The following is a 20,196-nucleotide window of genomic DNA, read 5'->3' as shown; positions in this document are numbered from 1 at the left end:
AACCCCCTGCAATGCTCTAGGCTGGGGATGGTGTGGCTGGAGAGTGCCCAGGCAGAAAGGGACCTGGGGTACTGTTCAACAGCTGACTGCACGTGAGCCAGCAGTGTGCCCTGCTGAGGGAGCTGGGGGTGTTTAGCCTGGAGAAAAGGAGACTCAGGGGTGACCTGATCATTCTCTACAGCTCTCTGAAAGGTGGGTGTTGGTCAGATAGGGCTGGTCTCTTTCTCCAGGCAGCACTGACAGAACCAGAGGACGCAGTCTCAAGCTGCACCAAGGGAAATATAGGTGGGAAAAAGTTTTTTACAAAAGGGTGATCAAGTACTGGAATTATCTTCCTGGGGAAGTGGTGGAGTCACCATCCCTGGATGTGTTTAAAATAAGATTGGATGTGGCACTCAATGCCCTGGTTTAGTTGAGGTGTTAAGGCATGGGTTGGACGCAATGATCTTGAAGTGATTCTGTGTGACTCATCATAGAACATCAGCTCCAAAGTCCAGGCAACAAAGACTCCATTTTCACCTGATGCTTAGTTGTAACATGGCAGCAAAGTTCTTTGTGATGAATAATAACACAGTAAAATATTTTGCTATGATGCTATTAGTTTTTTATATGCTAAAGTAATGCTGCTGATTTCGAATCTGAGTAATATTTGGACTGTCAATAAAACTAAGAGAGAGTGACAATGTGCTCACGTGACATTACTGAAGAAAAAAAAAACCAAAAGAAAAAGAAGCAATAAAGTTTTGTAATTAATCCTCATGTTCAAAAAGAACATGAGGATTATGCTTTTTGCATTCCTAGGCCCACACAAATTTTATCTTCTCCCTGATCCTTCTCCCTGAAATCCAAGTGAGATGGATTTCAGGGCTAAAGCCCTTTTGAATTTAAAAGTAGTCACAGAGTATGCAACAATAACCCTGGAAAGGGTGATAGAAGTAGATCTGGTGGTGGTAAACAACTCAAAATAGGTAAGGAGGCATCAAAAGTAAAAAAAAAAAAACAAAAAACAAAAAACCCCAAACCAAACCAAAACAAACCCCTCCAAAAAAACCCATAAAAACCCACAAAAAAACCCAACCAAACAACCAAACAAAAAAATAAACCAAAAACAAATCGAACAAGCAAATACAGTTTTTCAATAAAGTGTGTTAATGCAAAAAAAAAACCCAAAAGAAGCAACACTATAATTCAAAGAAAAAAATATACTAAAAACCAGTCTAAAAGCTGTTTTGCCATGCTTCTATATGATGAAACAAAGTTTTATGTGGTCATCTTATATTGCATACATTTAAATTTAAAGGTGGCTTTTCTTAATATTTAGAAAGAAATGAAAAAGGCAGTGTGAAGAATACATCAAAAAAGCTTCAGCTGTAAAAGTTGCTTGGTTCTGGCCAGTAATATGGCCAGTAATAATTACATGAGACTGACCATGTGCCAGCTACTGACCAAATGGCTGCTGAATGAGCTGAAACACTTCTTCAGCTTTCACAGTGAGGTTCCTGCTATTGAGATCTACAAGAGCTGATTTTTTTCTGTGTAGGAGGAGAGAGCTGAATAACAGAAGTTTTTACTGGTAACAAAAAAATAAAATAAAACTCTTCATAAAGAGTTCTAGTCACATTTACTGGTCAGTACAGAGATAGGCCTCCTCTGATATCCCTGGACCGTTCCGGATCTATGGGAGCTTCCTTGAATGCTAAGGTTATTTATTTTGTTCTCTTGCACTGCTCTCCCCCATGCAATGCAGCTGAACAATTTCAGTACAAAAAGGGCTGTGAACACATGTCTAAAACACTAAGAGAACAAAGAAGAAATAGCTTTGTGTGACCATTGGAGGCATACAGTAGAATTCACTGCCTTACTGCAACTGTGAGATCAGTTTTAGGAACACAGAAGCATTGCAGACATTGTGCTAATCTGTATTCATTGATATACAGAGAGATATATACACACATCTATGAAATGTAGTTATATATATGTCTTTTATTTTGTCCAAGCAGGATATTAATCATCCAATAAAGCACAAGACAAATCTGGGGTTTTGAACTGTCCAGTCTCCATGGATGTTAAACACACTCTTTTTCATCTTAGATTTAATGAGTAACTCTAAAATGAGCATGCAGCCTAGACAACTGTGGTTTAGGAAGGCTTGAAAATGTACAGCAGCTCTTGGCATCTGGGCTGATTTCTGAATCCAGGCTTTTTGGCAAGATGGAGTCTTCTGCTTTAGAAATATCTATAAATATCTGTAGACCATGTATCTATCTATATATAGATACATATATTAGCCAGCAGAGCCACAGGAGTGGATTTGTGTGTTCAGGAGGAGGTATGACTGATGGAGTCTGTTGTGTGTCTCTTATTTTGAGTGCCTAAGGAAGTGTGACTTTAAACCAGCACTGGCTGCAGTTTCAGCCACCGCAGACCATCAGGAGTCAGCCCAGGCCACAGTGGTTGGTGTTTGCTCTAGGAAGAGCTCTACACACAGAATTAATGGCATCAGGGGAAATAAGAGCTTTCTTCACATTCATATACATAGATCTGACTGGGGCTGTCCACCACTTCAGCAAAGCCAAAGATCTGGGACAAAATACCTTGAACCTAGAAAGCCACTGACCGATGTACATAAAAAATACAGATCTATTTTATGGCTCTGTCAAAACAGATAAAAACAGTATTGCCACCACAAATCTCTCTGATGCACAAGCCTCTCAATATCCACTACAGTATCTACTCATAAGGGAGGGCATGTCTAATTCTCTACTCAAGGCCACTTTAGAGAGAAGTTACCCACACTGGTGAAAAGAGGACTGAAAACCATTCTAATAAATGAAGGTTTTATATTCACTTTGTACCAGTGTAAATAACCACGAAGGTCACTGATTTAGGCACTGGGCTTGGTATGCCTTTAGGGAAAGGCAAAAATAAACTCACTGCTGTGACATAAAGCACACTGCAGTGAAGGAGACAGAAGAGGCTGCAGTGTAAAAAGGGAAAAGAATTAACTGCAGTCAGATTTACCTTTTCACCTTTGGATCCCTTGAGTCCACGTACACCATCAGCACCCTAAAGGAAGAATATAAATAATTACCCACATGCATATATTCAAAAGGTGTGAGAGGAGGAATATAATAACTAAATCTTACCTTTACACCTCGAGGACCTGGATATCCAATTGGACCCTGAGGACCTGGAGGCCCCTAAAATACATTGAAGCAAAGAACATTTGTTTGTACAGTTTTTGGTTAGCAAGCAGTTCTCTTCAGAGTCTAATCCTTTTTCTTTCAGTATAATGTATGAGACAGCAAAATAACACTGGGCTCCCTGCCACTAAGAAAAGTTAAGGCATTAAAAAGCACCATTCAATGTCACTATAAACTATTAATAGAATTGTGAACTAATTGTGAACTTGGATTTAACTTGTATATTTGGGAAGCATCTATCCATAATATAAATTATCTGAAACAATGGAAATTGTAAAAAGGAACAAACAATCAGAAACAAAAAAATAGGCCATTTAGAAACCAGTGGTGTTCTACTGGAGAAAATTTATAGGCTAATTATGATGATGTCACAAGTCACAAATAGAGACCAAAATAATGGGAATAACAAAAAATAATGGTCTTTAAAAAAACCAAAAATGTCATTCCAAGCCTGGAAGCTAAAAGGCTCATGGTGCTACCAATACTGACTGGTGCCTGGATTCTTTTAGTCACATTTTGCTGATTTTTTTAATGATGTTCAGCTTGGATCTATGCAATCTGAGGGCAGGGCCTAGAGAAACTGAGTTCTGTGAAGGGTGGAAACCAGGAAGCCTGGAAACATGATACCTCTGAGCTGCTCTGCTGATTCTCCCATGTCTGAGATGGACAGATTACAAAATCTGTGACTAATGGGGACATTGATAGGGTCTTTTTCCTCTCTCCAACGTGTCTTTTCACAAAACCTTTAGACTGTTACAATCTCTGAGAAACTGAACCTTCTATCAAATTTGGCTGAAATGGATAAGTAAATTCAAGAGACATAAGAACTGGCAGATGGCAACAGGCCTGGACTTGCAAAACATAAATGCTGTAAGTTTTATCTTCTTAAGATATCAGGAAAAAATTTACACGTCTTTTTACAGATAACAACAATTTGGACTAATATAATATGCTGATGTCAGTGGTGCTGTACTTTCTGAAATGTCCTTTTAATTCACTCATCCTATCATCCAGGATACAACCTTTCAGTATTGCCCCTGAAAACTGAAACTGAATTCAGGTGCTATAAAGGGTGCTATTCTGGATAAATAAGGGTCAATAATGAGTAAGCAGAATACTTTATGGAGCTCCAAGACCCTTTCAGGACTTCATAAAATTGAAAAAAATACTTTACACTGACACTGAGTTGAAGATGACCTAAAAAATGCATGGTCTCTGCATGTAGTTTTATACCTTCAAAAAAAGCAAGTTCTGAAGAATGTTTGTGAGTACTCCATACAACAGAATTGAAAACTCAAAATATCTGCAAGTTGTTTGTATGAAACGTGTGCAATTTTTCATTGCCACTCCATGAACTCCAAGATGAGGTTTACTTTAAAAGAATAATCTTTATATTATTTACAATCTCTAATATTTTTAATGTATGTTTATCTGTGAAAAGATGCTTTGAATGTGTCATGGGTTGTCTATTGTCATCTTAAATAGTTCTTGTAAGGAACAAATGTGACAAATGTGTCATAAAGATGAAAAACCACCAAAGTTTTCTTGAAATCTATGTAAATAAATGGAGTTTTAAAACTCACCAATGCACCTTTATCTCCAGACTGACCCTCTTTGCCAGGGTGGCCCTGTTTTAAGAGAAATGTATCTGATTTGAAAAGCAGTATTTTTTAAGGAGTGACATTTTATTATAAAAACACAATTAAACTTTTGAATTTTAGGCCTTTAATCACATTTCTTTTGTATTAGAATAGACACACAAAATTTTGAGGCAATGTTTTACTTTCAATACCAATATAATTTGCATAAAAAAGGAAACACTGGACAATAGTTACATTCATGTCCATATTTTCAGGAATATGCTGAGCAATCCTTCCGTTTAATTAATATTTCAGCAGGAAGAGGCTTTTAATATAAGAGACTCTCCCCTTTGATTTTGAAAAATAGGTGATTTATTTTGTAGCATGAAAACATTCCTAAAAATATTTTTCAAACTGTAGAATTTATCAAAAGATTCAATAGAAGGCTAATTTAGTTTCAACGTTCTATATCTTTGTTCTAAACGGTGACTTGCTTTTTAAACAAAATAAATTTACATTTTAGTCTTTGCTTTTTATCACTGACATTAATACTACAGCACTCAAAACATTAGCCAATCCACTGTTTTCCTTTCTTACAAAACTTGCACTTAAATGGCAACATTTAAAGGCAATTTAATGAAACTGAAGATTAACAGATAATTGTGACTCCTCTGTGGGAGGGCATGGAGCTGTGAGGGGACACAGCTGGGACACTGTTCCAAATTGACCAGGGAAATATTCCATACCATATGATGTCATACTCAGTAATAAAAGCTCAGGGAAAGGAGGAGGAAGGAGGACATTCAGAACCAACTTCCCAGCAAGTGGCTGGCCATCTGCCTGCAGATTGGCAGTAGTGAATCAATCCCTTAATTTACTTTGCTTATGTGCATAGCTTTGTTCCACTTATTAAGCTGCTGTTACCTCAGCCCAGGAGTTTTCTTGCTTTTGCCCTTGTGATTCTGTGCCCTCCCCTGCTGTGGGAGGAGTGGGCCAGTGAGTAGGGGGGTATTTGCCTGCTGATTGGGATCAACCAACCACCGCAGGGGTCTGTGTCAGGCACAGACCTGTGCTGACGCCCGATTATCTCTTACAGCATTTCCCCCCTGCTTTGAAGGTTTAACAAGATGCAGATGACAAATAATGCTCGTGTTTGGAAAGTAACATTGGTTCCAGTATACAGGAAAGGATAAGCGGAAACATTCAAATGTTTCGACAATTATTCAAGATACAGACACTCAGCTGGACAATCACTGCACACTTAACATTCTCCACTAAACTGGTACTTTGGCAGGTAAAAGACTAGACTGTGAGAGCACTGGGAACAGTTCTGTATTTGCAATATATTTGCAATGACCTTGTTAAACCTTGCAAAAAGTCAGGTTTAAGAAATGCAGATTTCACCTAAAAGAAAAATTGCAAGGGACAATTGCATGGGGACGATAGTCAAGATCTCAGAAATAACATTGTCTAAAGGCTCTTAGTGGTACAAAAAAAGTATGTTTTTGCTGCAAGAAAACAAGTGTATGGGCATGCCATTATGGCCAATGATTCCATTTAAGCTGAATGCCTAAGCTATGCTGCTCAAGTGGCTACGCTCTGTTCATGTGAGCAATTGCAGCCTCACAGTGAAGATGAATTTTTTGGCAATCACAAAGTTTGGCTTAGGTATGTCCCAGTTGAGACAATGCAAGAAGCACCTTAAACTCCTAATATGCACCTTAAGCCAGGAAGCTGAGAAAGACGCAGCCTGTTCCATATTTCCTCAGAGAACAAGTGGTGAACATTTTTACAGCTGATTTGCTCTGCCAGACTGACATGGTAGGATACAGTGGAACAGGATTTGGCCCTTTGTGTGTTAGTAGATTATTTACACATCCCTGAAGATGTTGCAGAGGCATTTCAACATCTGGGCCCACATTTTAAAAGCCCACAGATGTTTTTAGCAGCTGCTTCAAAAATGCAATTATTTTTGTTTTAACAGCTCAAATGACATAGGGATTTTAGCTGGATTTTATAATGCTGTTGCCAACTAGGACTACCATTGCTTTTCCCCTCCATTTTGTTTCTGTAACACAGGTATCCAGAAGTCACTTAGTAAAAGTAGTTTATCATTCAAAGGATTAAATATTTCTCTACTTACAGGAGGCCCATCAGTACCAGGAAGGCCAGGAAGGCCAGGCTTGCCTTGCGGTCCCTAAATGCAGTAACAAACACACATCTTAAACACAATGGCAAACAGGCCCAAACATGTGACTGACCCTAAAAAGCTAAGGACATAAAATGCAGTCATACCTAAGTCCCTTGATATAGATATCAGGGGTATGACAGAAATAAAACTAAAGCCAGAATGACACTTTTATACCATATGTAAGTAGGGCCAGTTCTTACAATCTTTAGCCTACAAAAATGATCCATAATTTTCAATGAGATGCTTGCCTGAGAACAGGCTTCAGGAATTAGCCTACAAACAATACATAACACAAGGTGGGGAAGAGTTCTCCAGTGTACAAAATTAAGTACTATTTAGAATTTCAGGAATAAAAGGATTTACCAATGAAAGTTATCAACAAGTTCAAGAGGCAAAGAGTGCAGGGTACAGAACTCCAGTGCTCATAGCTGAAAAGCCTGGAATGCCTTTGTGAAAACCTAGGAAATGCAGATATCACGGGACTTTCCATTTTGCTAGAATAATACTTAAGCACACTGACAGGTAAAAGTATTAATTTCTCCAAAAGAATAGAGTAAACAGTGAAGAGGAGAAAAATCAAAGAATGAATTGAGCAGGAATTCAGCAAAAAGGGGAGAATAATAAAATTAGCATAAAATTCAGTAGTGACATGTTTTAAATGAATAGAAGACAGTTTTCAAGCCACAAGAACGTGTGCAAACAGATGAGGAAAAAGCCATCAAAGGACACTACAGTATGCCATTTAAACTGCAGTTATGTCATAATATAATCCTTGAAAAAAGAACAGAATTAGACTTGAATAGGTAAAACTTCATAATAAAAAAGAGATTAAGAAAAATACTTTTTGCAGCTTGCTGTGAAATTAAGTAACATACAAGTACAAATTGTTTAATATTGTGGATGGGATTCTGAAAGTAATAACACAAAATTAATCCAAAATAAAAGGAGGAAGTTATGCTTGTGAAAAAGGGTATATGAGAGGAAAGCCATTGGGTATTAATTGGTTATTCATGTATTGATGATTTCAGGAAGATCTAATATTTAAATTTAGATTACTATTCCATAAAAGATAGCAAAGCTGATAAACAGGGTTGTGGCACAGGACTGACTGTGAACTAACAAAATAATGCTGTAACTTACTTTTTCACCAGGAGGCCCAATAGGACCTTGAGGACCAGGAAGCCCCTGTTAGAAAGAAACCAGTGTGAGAAACCAGGGAGAACAATGTACATACATTCACCCTACTAAAGGTCTCTCATTAATCTGTTTCAACACACGGGCAAATATAAGTGGCTTTTTTTTCCCCCTTACAAGTTAGGTCAGAAGTTTTGTGCGAGTCTTTTGCACAAGCCACTATTCTGGCAGTAGGTCTGTAACAAGATCCTATTCAGAGCCCTCCTCCAGGTGTGGCCATTCCTGCTGCATTCCAGGAACACTGAATGAGTCATTTTTCTCCTGAATGAAAAATCCCTCTGAAGACTTACTTGAAAACTCTGCTTCCACTGCCCTCGGCACATTTGCAGCATTATTTATAAAATCCTTGAAGCTTTATCGGTTTTGCACATGAAAAGCTAACCTTTTAGTAATTTTCATTTATTAAACATTTGCTGCACATAACATCGTATTTCTTGAGAGTTCTTTTACACTTACTTGTGGGCCTGGAATTCCTTGCTGACCAGGAGGTCCTGGTTCCCCTTGAGGACCCTACCATGCAAAAAAATAGTAGGGCATTAGGTTTGCATTTCTGAACTACAGATCTTCATTGTCAGGACTAAAAGGAGTACAAACTCATCTTTGTTCCTCCCTCTTTAAAGTCTACCAGCAACTTTCTCTCCAGTATGAAATTTTTTCATGCTAATGAATATCATGACCTTTTCTTTAACAGAGAATAACAGCCCACACATAGGACCTGAGCACTGGAGTCCATGGTGCTAAAGGAGTCTGAGAGAAAGCATGGTCAGGGCTTTTGGCTGAAAACTAAGTAACAGAAGCCTTGCCTTTTCCATATAAAATCATAATGAATCCAAATAGTTGACATAGAAGTTTAATTAAATGGAAGGGATGGCATAGTTGCAGGGATGAGAGGATGTGGAAAGCATTCTTAGAATCTTTCTAATTCCCAGTTTACTTACTCACCATGTTTCCCTTTGGGCCTGAAGGTCCATCAATACCTGCAATGCCCTACAACAAACAATATAACAAGAGCAATTTTCAGTGGCCTTCCTTTTTTCCTTCTGGAAGGTGGAAATACTCGACAGCTCATACGTACAGGTTGTCCAGGGGGCCCAGGTGTTCCTCTGGGGCCCAGTAATCCCCGTGGACCCTGCAAGAAAAGAAACCCTTATTGACACCTGCATGATTTTTTCTGAACAGAAATGCCTGTAAGGAGGACTGACTGAGAAATGGAATAAGGAGTAGGAAGGATGAAGGGGAGGCAGCCTGGGTGTTTTAGGAAGAAAGAAAAGAAGAATGGGAAAAATTTACTGATAACAGATTTTCCTCAAAGACACTGTATTTCTGAACAGGATGTCAGTGGAAGGGCAAACTTTGATTTGACCTCTGTATGGTCAATTCAGAGAAAGGTGGGAGATTGATATTTATATTTCCTGGTGCAGAACATTGGCACAGCATCTTCCACTAAAATTTTAGCTGTGTCTTGGCCTGAAGGTCTGACCTGAACAGTAACATACATATTTTTATTCCTTTCTTTTGAAAACAAGATGGTGCGCCATACTCTATACTACTATTCTAAGTACAAAATGATGTTTTTATCTAAGTAATTAAAAATGCTAATAATCTTATTACAATAAATACATGACATTCTGGAAACAAAAATTATATTTTTTGTTCTTATCCCTAAAAAATTTCACAAAAGACCAATGGCTATTCTCATCAATAAGGTGAACAAGATTTTGGTCTATAACATAAGCCTTTCATTCTATACTGTGTCAATGCGTATTAGTTTTCATTATTGTGCCATCATTCATGTTCTGCTGCTAAAGTAGGCAGAACGGAGTCTCCAGTCTCTTGAGCATGACATAGTCACAAATCACTGACACTGACTGTAGCAAGGTGTTTGTACTTTGTGAGTAGGCAGCAGTAGATCAGACATTGAGGGAAAAATTCCCCTTCTGAGGCTTGATTTCTTGCCTGCAATGCAGAACTCTCTTCTGCAGTGACAGCACCTGCAGAATTCCAACTGACAGGGGGGGAAATTCTGTATGTGAAACAAGTGTAAAATACACAATGAAGCACAGTAGTGCGAAATAAGAGGAGAATCCAGGCCTTCCTTTCTAATAAGTAGAAATTTAGGTAATACTTTAAAAGCAACAGGGGCTTGGCTGTATTCTGATGTATCAAGGACGGCAGTTACTGATTTTCCACAATTGGATAAGAAATAGCATTTGTGATTCTGGAATTTGTATATACTTAGCTGGATATATCCTTGACTTAATTCTAATCCTGTAAGCAGCGTTTCAACCCTAAGCCAAACATTCCATTTGTTTTCTTTTCAGCCAGAAACAGTATTCTCTATATGCAAAGATGTGAAATAATTTTTATACCTGCAATTCAGAATAGTTCAATAGATTGGGAAAATATCTGAATGTGACTTTTGTTTGTAACAGAAGCAGAAGAATAAGAAAGAATTGCTTACAGCTTCACCTGGGAGACCTCTTGGTCCAACTTCACCATCTTCTCCCTGTTTTTGTGCAAAAGGAAACAAGTCTTAGGAAAAAAACCAACACCATCATGACCTTATTCCCATTATATGAGGATTCACTCTAGATTTTCCTGTGTGAACAGCAACTTACTCTTGATCCATCTTCACCAGGTAAGCCAGGAGGTCCCTGTGGGCCACGGTCTCCCTGTAGGATAAGGAAAGTCATTAAAATAACTGCTGCAAACTTTCTGCTGCTGGAAACAATAATGGATGGGAAGGGAAATGAAAACAAATATGTTAGCTGAAGTTTGATGTGTCAAAACATGTCTTGTTTTGATACAAGTGATACAAATCTGTAAGTTTTAGTACTCAGTGAAATCTTTCATTACCTTAGTATAAGAACAGATGAGCATTTTTGAAACAATGCATAATTTGCATTTGTACAATTTCACTCTGTAACAAGAGTTGGACTTGGTGATGCTTGTGGGTCCCTTCCAATTCAGAATATTCTGCGATGCTCTGATTCTGTGATTTTTGGCCCCAGAACATACACAAACTACATCTACAAAAGGTAATGTTTCTCACGTTTTCCTTTGTCTCATCAGTACCTTCCCTCTCCCCTACACAATGTATTAGTGCAGTAAAATAAGATGTGTAAGTGGGGCAGAAGTTAAGAAACCATCTGCAGGGCCCAGGAATATCCAGAGATTTACTAACCACCTTTCAGAATCACACACCCTGGCACCAGCTACTGAGAGCCTTGGGACTGGTTTGTCTGAGGCTTTGGAAGGCAGCCAGACTTCCACACTTCCCCTCAGAGGCTGGGGCTTTTCAAGTCTATATATGCAGAACCTCAGTGGATTCTGGACCATACTTTTAGGATTTATTTTTCTTTCCCAGTTCCTAAAGAGAACTAGTGTGCTACAGAGCTCAAACACCACTGACTGACCTCCTTTTGGGCAGCAGGCTTTGAGACTGTGACTTCCTTCTGGCATTGGACAACACCCAAGTATTCATGCTGTTTGCCTTAATTTTATCAGTGTCTCCAAGGAGCCTGACCACTGCTGGGGATTCTGGTAGGGATATATGGAGCCACTGTTCAGTGGCTCTGTTCTTTACACTTCCAAACTTTCCTAGGGAATTTTAGGTAACCCTCATATACCCAGAGCAAATCCCCCAGTACTCGGGATATTAGGACTTTATTCTACTGCCTTTCTATCCTCCTCCAGCATGCAAGAGAAAGTGAAATTTTATGAACAGCTCTCTAACACCTTCAAGATGAATTCATACAGCAATTAATTTGTTTTGCTAGGTTCTGCAACTACTCTATGCTATCTGCAGGTAGAGAATGTGTTTTTCTATATGTTTGATGACACTTCTGAAAGATGACATGAGAGGCATGGTCTTTTCTGGCTTCCAATTAATATCCAGGTGAAGCCTGACTTAGGCTTTCAAATACTGAAATAGTTCATTCCTTTAAGGGCTACCTTTCTCACAGTCATGTGGTACTTAGATATAGATTAGGAGTGTGCATTCAGTGTCCTGGTATTGTCACTCAGTATGAACAAAACTTCCTATCATTATCAGCATTCAGTTTTTCAGCTCTTTTTCTTTCCTTCAAGTGTTCTCTTAAAGTCTGAATTTCTTTTTCTTTGGGCCTATTTTAAAAATATAAAGTGTCTTGCTTTTATACTGAAGAAGAATTGCACATCTAGTAAATCTAAATATGAAAAGTTCAAAGTCACAGATAATGAGGTTAAAAGAAATATGACTTCATGTGATGTAATCTGCTCTACACTAGAAGTCTAAGAATCTCATTCAGTAACTCTTGTCTGAAAAGTTGTCCTTGACAGAGACATTCAGTTTGCAACTCATATGTCCAATACGACTAATTCTAAAATCAGTTCTGAAACTTTAAAGTTAGGTTTTTCAATGTTGATTCTTTTACAACTGAAATATAATTTCAACAGAAGTATTTCACTTGTCTTGCTGTTTTTATTATTGCAAGCCAAAGACACAGAGTCACAGGCCAAATTGCTGTTCATCCCTCCAAGTGCAGGCGGCAAGTGCTTAATGCTGAGCCCCCTCTGCTGTTGGCCTGCTGAGCATGCTGGGCTTCCATTATGGGATGCACTGACTGCTTTACACTCCTTAACTAAACAGGCATGATGAAAGAGGAGTAAAAAAATTTCTTCATGACAGCAGATGTTCTTTTTCCATTGCAAACAGAACTCAAAAGGGTATCCTTAGATGCTATTAAAAAGAACTACATTAGGGTCTGGTAGCCAACACTGCTGAGCTTTTCTAGGAAGTACAACTGTGCTTACCCACTGAAGGGTGAGGGTGAGGTAATAATTCCTTGGTCAGTGAGCTTTAGCACGTTTGGAAACGGCTTTGCTGACATTCCCATTCACTCTTTCTTTCATGGTGTGCTGCGCTTACCAGGACAACAGTACAGGAGGGACACTCAGCAGGGTGCTAGCACCTACATTAGGAATATAATCTGAAGCAGAAATCCCTGGCTGTGATTATATCTGCACTTTGTAGGGAAAGATGAAGTGTCATTCCACAGATTTGTTCCATAGACTTGTTCCAAAAGCAACAAGTACTTTAGTTGTTTTAAATATTACTAAAAATCTTCCTAATTTATCTGACTTGACTGTGATATTTCTTATGCTGCAATTGTTGGAATAAGCCCCACTAAACAATTCAGTTCGTAATTGAAATATTCATATCCATTTTTTGTGCAAGCTTCTAAGCAACTTAAAATTTAGCATGCTCCTAAAACAGAAACTTCATGCTAGTTTCCTTTCCCTATTACTCTTTAGAGCAATGACTTGAAGTCCAACAGGCAAATTCCTGAACTAAGAAAAATTAGAACAAAACCTAGCTGAAGATGTGATCTAAATTCTGCAAATATATTTAAACTATATATATATTTATATATATATTAAATATTTTATTAAATATTTATATATTTAAACTATATATATATTTAAACTATTGATTGATATTACTCAAAAGTCTCATGAGGAATACATTGCCTGATTGTACAGCTATTATTTGTAGCATGAAAAGCTGACATTCTGCTTTAACTTTTCCCTCAGTCCTTAGTGCTGTTCTTAATGAATAATGAATTATTTCTGGGACTCAATTAGTTTGATGCTGTATAAATGTACATATTTTTCTTCTTACCCGGTTACCTTTGTCACCAGGGAGGCCAGGAAGACCATCAAATCCTCTGTCACCCTTGGAAAGAAATCACAGCTTTAGTAAATGATAAATTGTCTGAATAAATAGTGGCTTCCCCCTGAAAGTTAGTTTCTACCCTTGGGTTGTATGTACACTTTTGCTACTGAATGAAACACATGGGCCTGAGCATATAGATCAAATTCACAAAATTTGCCCCTACAAATTGTAGCAAGAGAAGATGCCATAGCTTTTTCACTGTGCTGTAGTTATGCTTTTTATAAAAAGAATTTTCACATTGAAAGGATACGCTTGATTCTAGCTGCACTTTGCAACTGCAAAACTGACTTTACTACTACTGATACTCTCTAACTAGAAACTAACTCAGAGAGAGAGAAATCATGCCCCAAGAACCCAAAGTCAGACTACTAGGAATTACCATTAATTACCATATTTTAAATAGATGATTCATTCTCAGCTCTTGCATCTGACCCAGCTATCTGAAACCTCAGTATTTTCACTTGAGAGGAGAATTTTGGGTTGGCCTGGATGAAACTGTGGTACCTACATAAAATCTGTCTAGCCCATTCCAAGACTGAAGTAAAGCCACAGGTCTCATTATTATTTACCTTTGCACCAGGTTCTCCTGGCATTCCTCTGGCACCATCAGCACCAGGACGTCCCTGAAAAACCCAAAGGGGCAAACATTTGAAAAGGCAATGGAATAAATTAATATTTAAACACATTTAAACAAAAACTATTTACCCAGAACTGATCTATATGCTACTTACCCTTTTGCCAGCTTTTCCACTTGGACCGGGGGCACCTTGGACACCACGAGGACCCTGGGTTTAAAGAGGGTAATATTTAGCATTCCATTAATGTCAGCAAAAATCTAGTAAAAAACCTCACCTCAAGAACAAGGTAAGATTTTTTTCGACACGAAGCTGCATTTCTTTCCCTAGGAGATGGATTCTTGTTCCCAGATTCCCATTAGTTTTAAAACTACATGGGCATCCAAACTGGCCTTAGCATTATGAATTTTAACACCAATTTTCATGAGATGGCACTATACATGACGTAAGTTACCATGTAGGTTTCTTACAGTCTTTTCATGGCTTTAAAGATCTCAGTCCTGTAGTTTGAAAAACCTTCTTCCTCTCATGCCAAAATTATTTTATTATAATTATAATTATAATTATAATTATAATTACATTATAATTATTTAGTGAAAACTAGAGTGCTTATTTCAGATATTTACACAAATATGAGTTGTGTTAGTAAAGAGCTCACATGCTGTCTTAGCTTTACACAACATGGGTTTAACTAGAGGGGGACCAAATTACCCCAGATTGAAAAAACATTTCACTTTCCAAACACATGTAACTTTCACTGATGACTGTATGGCTGTAACTGTGGAAATTTTCTCCCCCCACATCCAAATGCATTTTCAGGTGAGGACGAGCCATTCACAAATATTGTGTAGGAAAAGAAAAAAAACCATTAAAAATATAAGTAAGCAAACTGACAGGCTGTACAACTGTTCAGAATGCCTTTTTTTTTATTTTATTTTATGTTTCTACTCCAAGTATCCATGTGCAGTTTTAAGACAGGCACTTAGTAATGCATAAAATCCATGATACTACTTGAGATCTGGCAAAATAGCTGTTTGGGATCCTTATTTCATGATTTCTTTCACAATCGCCTTATTGATTTTAGGTTTAAACTGAAAGAATTCCATGTACTTCAGTGCTCTTTGACATCACTGTCGAGAAGTTTATATAATAGTAGGCTGAGAAGCAAAACATGCATTGATTTGTAAAGTTTTATTCTTTCTATGTCACATCTATAGTGAAAATATCCTGTTTAATTACCAACCAAATTCAACCTCCCTCACCTTATGAGATCTGATAAGTTCATAGACCACGGTCATCCAGTTGTAGACTAAAATATCATTATTGAACAGAGAAAAGAGCCTGAAGTGACAATATTAAAACAGCTTTTCAACTGATGACACTCTACATGTGATAATTGCTCTTTGTTATACAAAGATTGTTACTTTCATATTTCAGAATGAACAAGCTAATGATTTTAACTACAATTTTATTATTGATCAAGCTATTGAAACGATAAGATAGTATCATGAAGGCTATTTTTCTTCAATTGCATGCAGGAAGCATAATCATTGATTGATTTCTTCTAATGATATGAATAAATTTTCTTAAATATAAAACATGCTCAAACATAATGGAACATTATTGTACCTGGGGTCCTGGTTCACCACATTCACCTTTAGCACCTGCTGCTCCAGGTCCACCCTTGATGAAGAAAAACCAACATATATTGTTTAAGTATACAAAAGTCTCTTTAAATTAATGTTACTTTCTATTTCCATACGTGAATTACAGGGAGAAATAACAAATAACCCTCTATTCATCAGGAGGTATGAATTCATAATTTGTATCTAGAGATTTATCTACCTTGATTTATCATTGCCATAAACACTGGGCAGAAATATTTATCTTACCAGAGAAAACGCCCATGGATTTAAAGGCAAAATGTAACCCTTTGTTTTATATCTGTATTTGAGAGCAGAGTAAGAACATAAGTAGGGCAATCAGCCGTGCATCCATTGTAGGGAATAAGAGCTAAAAGCCACCTCTTTTTACATTTATTTCTATGTTGTACAGAAAAAAACAGTCTCAGAGTTCAATCCAAAGATCACTGTAGTCAATGAAAAATACACTGTCTAATCTTGTAATGAACTTCAGTGATGTTTTAATCAAGTCCTTTGTGCACCTGGCCCTGAAGAAGTGGAGAATCTATATAACCACATCTCTTTATTATTATGAAATGAAGATATAGATTTTAAGAGTACACTTTAATCATAAACAGTCCAAGACCAGATATTCATTTATACTGTACATGAAATCAGGGGCAGAACTAGTGAAAGCAAGTTAGACATCTCACAAAAACAGACAAAATAAACCAAAAAATCCTGGCATGGACACATAGAATACAGTCTCAGGGAAAGAAGATATGGGAGTTTGTTACTATGTGCAAAAAGAATAGTTGTATTTTTGATCATTGAAACAGGTTGTGACTCAAAGTATGTATTTAATATGAAACAAATGCTGCCGACCTTTGAAAACTGATAATCCTTCTATGTTAACATTGGAAGAAAGAAGTTGTCTAATGGCTTGGCTTAGTGCTGAGTCTCACATCCTAGAGTGGAAAGATCCCCACTGACCTTGCAGGTATTAATTCAAGTCATAAGCAAACTGGAAATCAGATCCCAAACTGGTACTGGTAGTGGAGAGATTGGTTTTGGTAGTGATGATAGTCTCTTGGGGTTTCTCTGATTAAAGCTCTGCTTTTAATATAATTGATTACATTTACTATGGCAGACATTCATTTTTATGCTATGTTACCTGAGTGTGTGAACACCAGACTCAAACAATGCTAGACTGGAGCTTTGACACTGCTATGTTTAAGATTTTTAGTAACTAATATGTTACTAATGTATCTTACTGGCTACTGATTAATTTAACAAAATAAAATGCATATAAAGACTAAAAGCTCCAACTTTTTCATTCTTAAAAGAAACTGAGTAGAAAACAAATTTACAGACCAAGAAACTTGTTTTTGAAGCTGTAGGAAAAAATATTTCTAGATCAAAGAGTTGGATTTCTAGAGCCTCCTGGTGGTTTAGAAGCAAAACAACTATTAATATTATTAATTTGATGAACTTTGCATACAGGAATTCATGAAGGCTTTTAAAACACAAAAGCATGAGTATGAAGGCAGGTTATACCTCTGCTAAAGGTATCCAATCCACTGCCAGTATCATACCAGCCTTTGCAAAGTCCTCCTTGCTTAGAGCAGCTCCAGAGTTTTGTCTGTACAGACTGAATGTTATCCTGCAGGTCTCTTGAACTAAATGCATTGCTGGAAATAGTTTATGAGTTTGTTATATAGACCAAATATATTTTATTCTTTTTAAGTGTGGAATACCAAATTGTGATGAATCAGGAGTCTGTGAGCCAGATTTTCTGCTTGGTAGCTACTATTTCTTTTGGAAGAATTACTGTAGAAAAGAATTATTCTTGTACAGATCTGCTTAAAAATATACAAGTGTACACACTCCATGCAAACACTAAGATATTTTAACATCCACAGGGCCATTTCCAGATCCTTTGCTGTTAGCAGTTGAGTCAAATTCAGGACTGAAATAAAAAAAGTGTCATTCTTTTAGAAACCTGTGGCTCTTAATTCTTTACTGGCATGCCTCTTACAAACTTTTCAGATTTAGCTTAAATATTGAGTAAAGGAGATTCTGCAAACTCTTGCTTTAGTATCTCTTTCTGTAGAGTTTCATATTTACTGCAAGAAATTGTACTAATGGCATTACAGAGATGATTGAATGTAGAGGCATATTTATGTAAAACTATTCACAAGTTTTGGAAGTCCAGCAGTGTGCTCTGTCTGAACACCATAAAACCGACCATAAAAATTTATTTAGTATTTAGGTTGAATTGCAGACCTTGAATAAGCATACAAACTACAGCTTTAATTATGTAATATTAATTTCAAATAAGTACAAAACAAGTACAAATAGAGAGGGGTAGGCAGGGCCAGAATGAGATCCATGGCTACATCACCATGTTCTTTAATCTCTGCCCCTGTTTTGTCTACTTACCACAGGACCTGGTCTTCCAGTGAGTCCCATAGGACCAGGTGGACCTCTCATAGCAATCTGAGAAGACAAACAAACAGAACACCAGGTGTCAAGAAAAAGCTGCCAGCCAGCATACATATTCTATACCAACAGAGTTTTAGAGTGTGTTAGCAAATACCCCCCATCTTTGACTTCACATCTTGCAGGATATAAAACAAATTGGGATTTGGCTCCTTGTGCTCACCCTAGCTTGCTGAAGAATAGCTTGTGCTTGAGCTTCCTGAGCTGAGATTGTTGGGCCCTTCTCACCATCTCCACCAAAGCGGAACTGCAAGAACCAAAACAAGAAAAGGATTTAGAATTCATCAAATCTAAATCATACTTGTTACTTGCTGCAACGGTGCAAACTGCTTCAAAGTCACAAGGTCACAGTCTTTAGTTCATTCTACTAACTTCAGAAGATGGCTGCATGGAGGTCACTGCATCCAACATGACTATGAAGTCATTGGTGATAGTAACTGAAGTCTAAATTTAATCCCTTGTGAGAAAATATTTTTCTGATTTAATAGCATTTTGGTTTCTATTTGTTTGTTTGCTTGCTTATTTATAAAAGAGGCCAAAATAGACTTCTACCTGCCTGCAAAAATATGTACCAAAATTAATTAATTCTCTATACATTGGTAGCTACTCACATTAAAAATGTAGTTTAAGGCAGATACAAATGTGAAAAATGTTTGGTATCTAAAATAAAACAGTTTTGTGTAATTTCTGAAAATTTCCAAATAAATCACAGAATAAAAATTTAAGTGCTCATTCCTTTGCTCCTGCACTGTTATGCTAATGAAACTGCTGGCAGAAGCTTTGCAATGTTGCAGAAATGCTAGGCTGCAGCAAGAAGCTCAGGTATGGCATACCCTGGGTATCAGGGCCATGAATCTTGCACTGCCCACAACAGTTTGCCCAGTTTGCCTATGACCAGTGTTGACACAGATCTTTTTCACCCATAGACACATTTAGGAATAATTAATTACAAGCACACAGTGCTTTTCGTACCCCAGTGCTGCAAGATACTTTAACAGCTTTGGGCTTGTTCCTCCACCTGCTAAAACAGATGGTGTTTTGCTTTGACTCCAGTGGGAGTAGAGTTGGCTATGTACATATATTTCTATTCAAAGGATGCACTGACTCTTCAAAGAGGACACTGAGGTCCAATTTGAAGCATGGAATACTTAAAAATCTACATGTCAATGGGACTTGAAAGCACACACGCCTGTTGGGAGTACAGGCCCTCTGTACAACAGCAGACTCATTGTTTCGGAACTATAGTAGCAAAATATAGTTACTGCTAAAAATATAAGGTGGTTTTCAGTGTCTGTAATTCACTTGTGTAGGTTCCAATCTGTCAGCCATGCAGGAGCTAAAGCATATGTTTTGTGTGAGGAAAAAAAAGGCACCACATATATGAATTTCAAATGCTTACACCATAAAAGAAATCCTGTATCATTCTCTCATTCCACAGACAAAATTAGATGAAAAAATAAAATACCTATTCATTTCTTGAAAGACACTTCTAGTTTTTGTAGTCTGCTTACCCTGTAACCACAACTTACCGGCAACATTAACATGGTACCTGGAGGACCTGCTAAACCATCAGCACCAGGAAGACCAGGGCGACCAGGTGGACCCTAAAAGAA

The 20,196-nt window shown here is 37.5% G+C and overlaps 1 protein-coding gene across 9 annotated transcripts in view; it reads right to left on the bottom strand.

Annotated features, from left to right (window-relative positions):
• The window catches only part of COL11A1 (collagen type XI alpha 1 chain), a 125,626-nt gene that overhangs the window by 55,574 nt on the left and 49,856 nt on the right, over window positions 1–20,196 (bottom strand). For all 9 annotated transcript variants that reach the window (XM_077182143.1, XM_077182144.1, XM_077182136.1 and 6 more), the window contains 17 exons: window positions 20,113–20,187; window positions 18,747–18,830; window positions 18,524–18,580; window positions 16,089–16,142; window positions 14,616–14,669; window positions 14,454–14,507; window positions 13,831–13,884; window positions 10,787–10,840; window positions 10,630–10,674; window positions 9,244–9,297; window positions 9,111–9,155; window positions 8,625–8,678; window positions 8,115–8,159; window positions 6,927–6,980; window positions 4,787–4,831; window positions 3,147–3,200; window positions 3,022–3,066 (listed from right to left, as the gene is read on the bottom strand). In XM_077182143.1, coding sequence (XP_077038258.1) covers window positions 3,022–3,066; window positions 3,147–3,200; window positions 4,787–4,831; window positions 6,927–6,980; window positions 8,115–8,159; window positions 8,625–8,678; window positions 9,111–9,155; window positions 9,244–9,297; window positions 10,630–10,674; window positions 10,787–10,840; window positions 13,831–13,884; window positions 14,454–14,507; window positions 14,616–14,669; window positions 16,089–16,142; window positions 18,524–18,580; window positions 18,747–18,830; window positions 20,113–20,187 — 927 coding nt within the window. The remainder of the gene's footprint in view (window positions 1–3,021; window positions 3,067–3,146; window positions 3,201–4,786; window positions 4,832–6,926; window positions 6,981–8,114; window positions 8,160–8,624; window positions 8,679–9,110; window positions 9,156–9,243; window positions 9,298–10,629; window positions 10,675–10,786; window positions 10,841–13,830; window positions 13,885–14,453; window positions 14,508–14,615; window positions 14,670–16,088; window positions 16,143–18,523; window positions 18,581–18,746; window positions 18,831–20,112; window positions 20,188–20,196) is intronic.

This window comes from Agelaius phoeniceus, chromosome 8, assembly GCF_051311805.1.
Source record: "Agelaius phoeniceus isolate bAgePho1 chromosome 8, bAgePho1.hap1, whole genome shotgun sequence".
In the NCBI taxonomy this organism is placed as follows: domain Eukaryota; kingdom Metazoa; phylum Chordata; class Aves; order Passeriformes; family Icteridae; genus Agelaius; species Agelaius phoeniceus.
This window is presented reverse-complemented; position numbering and strand designations above follow the sequence as displayed.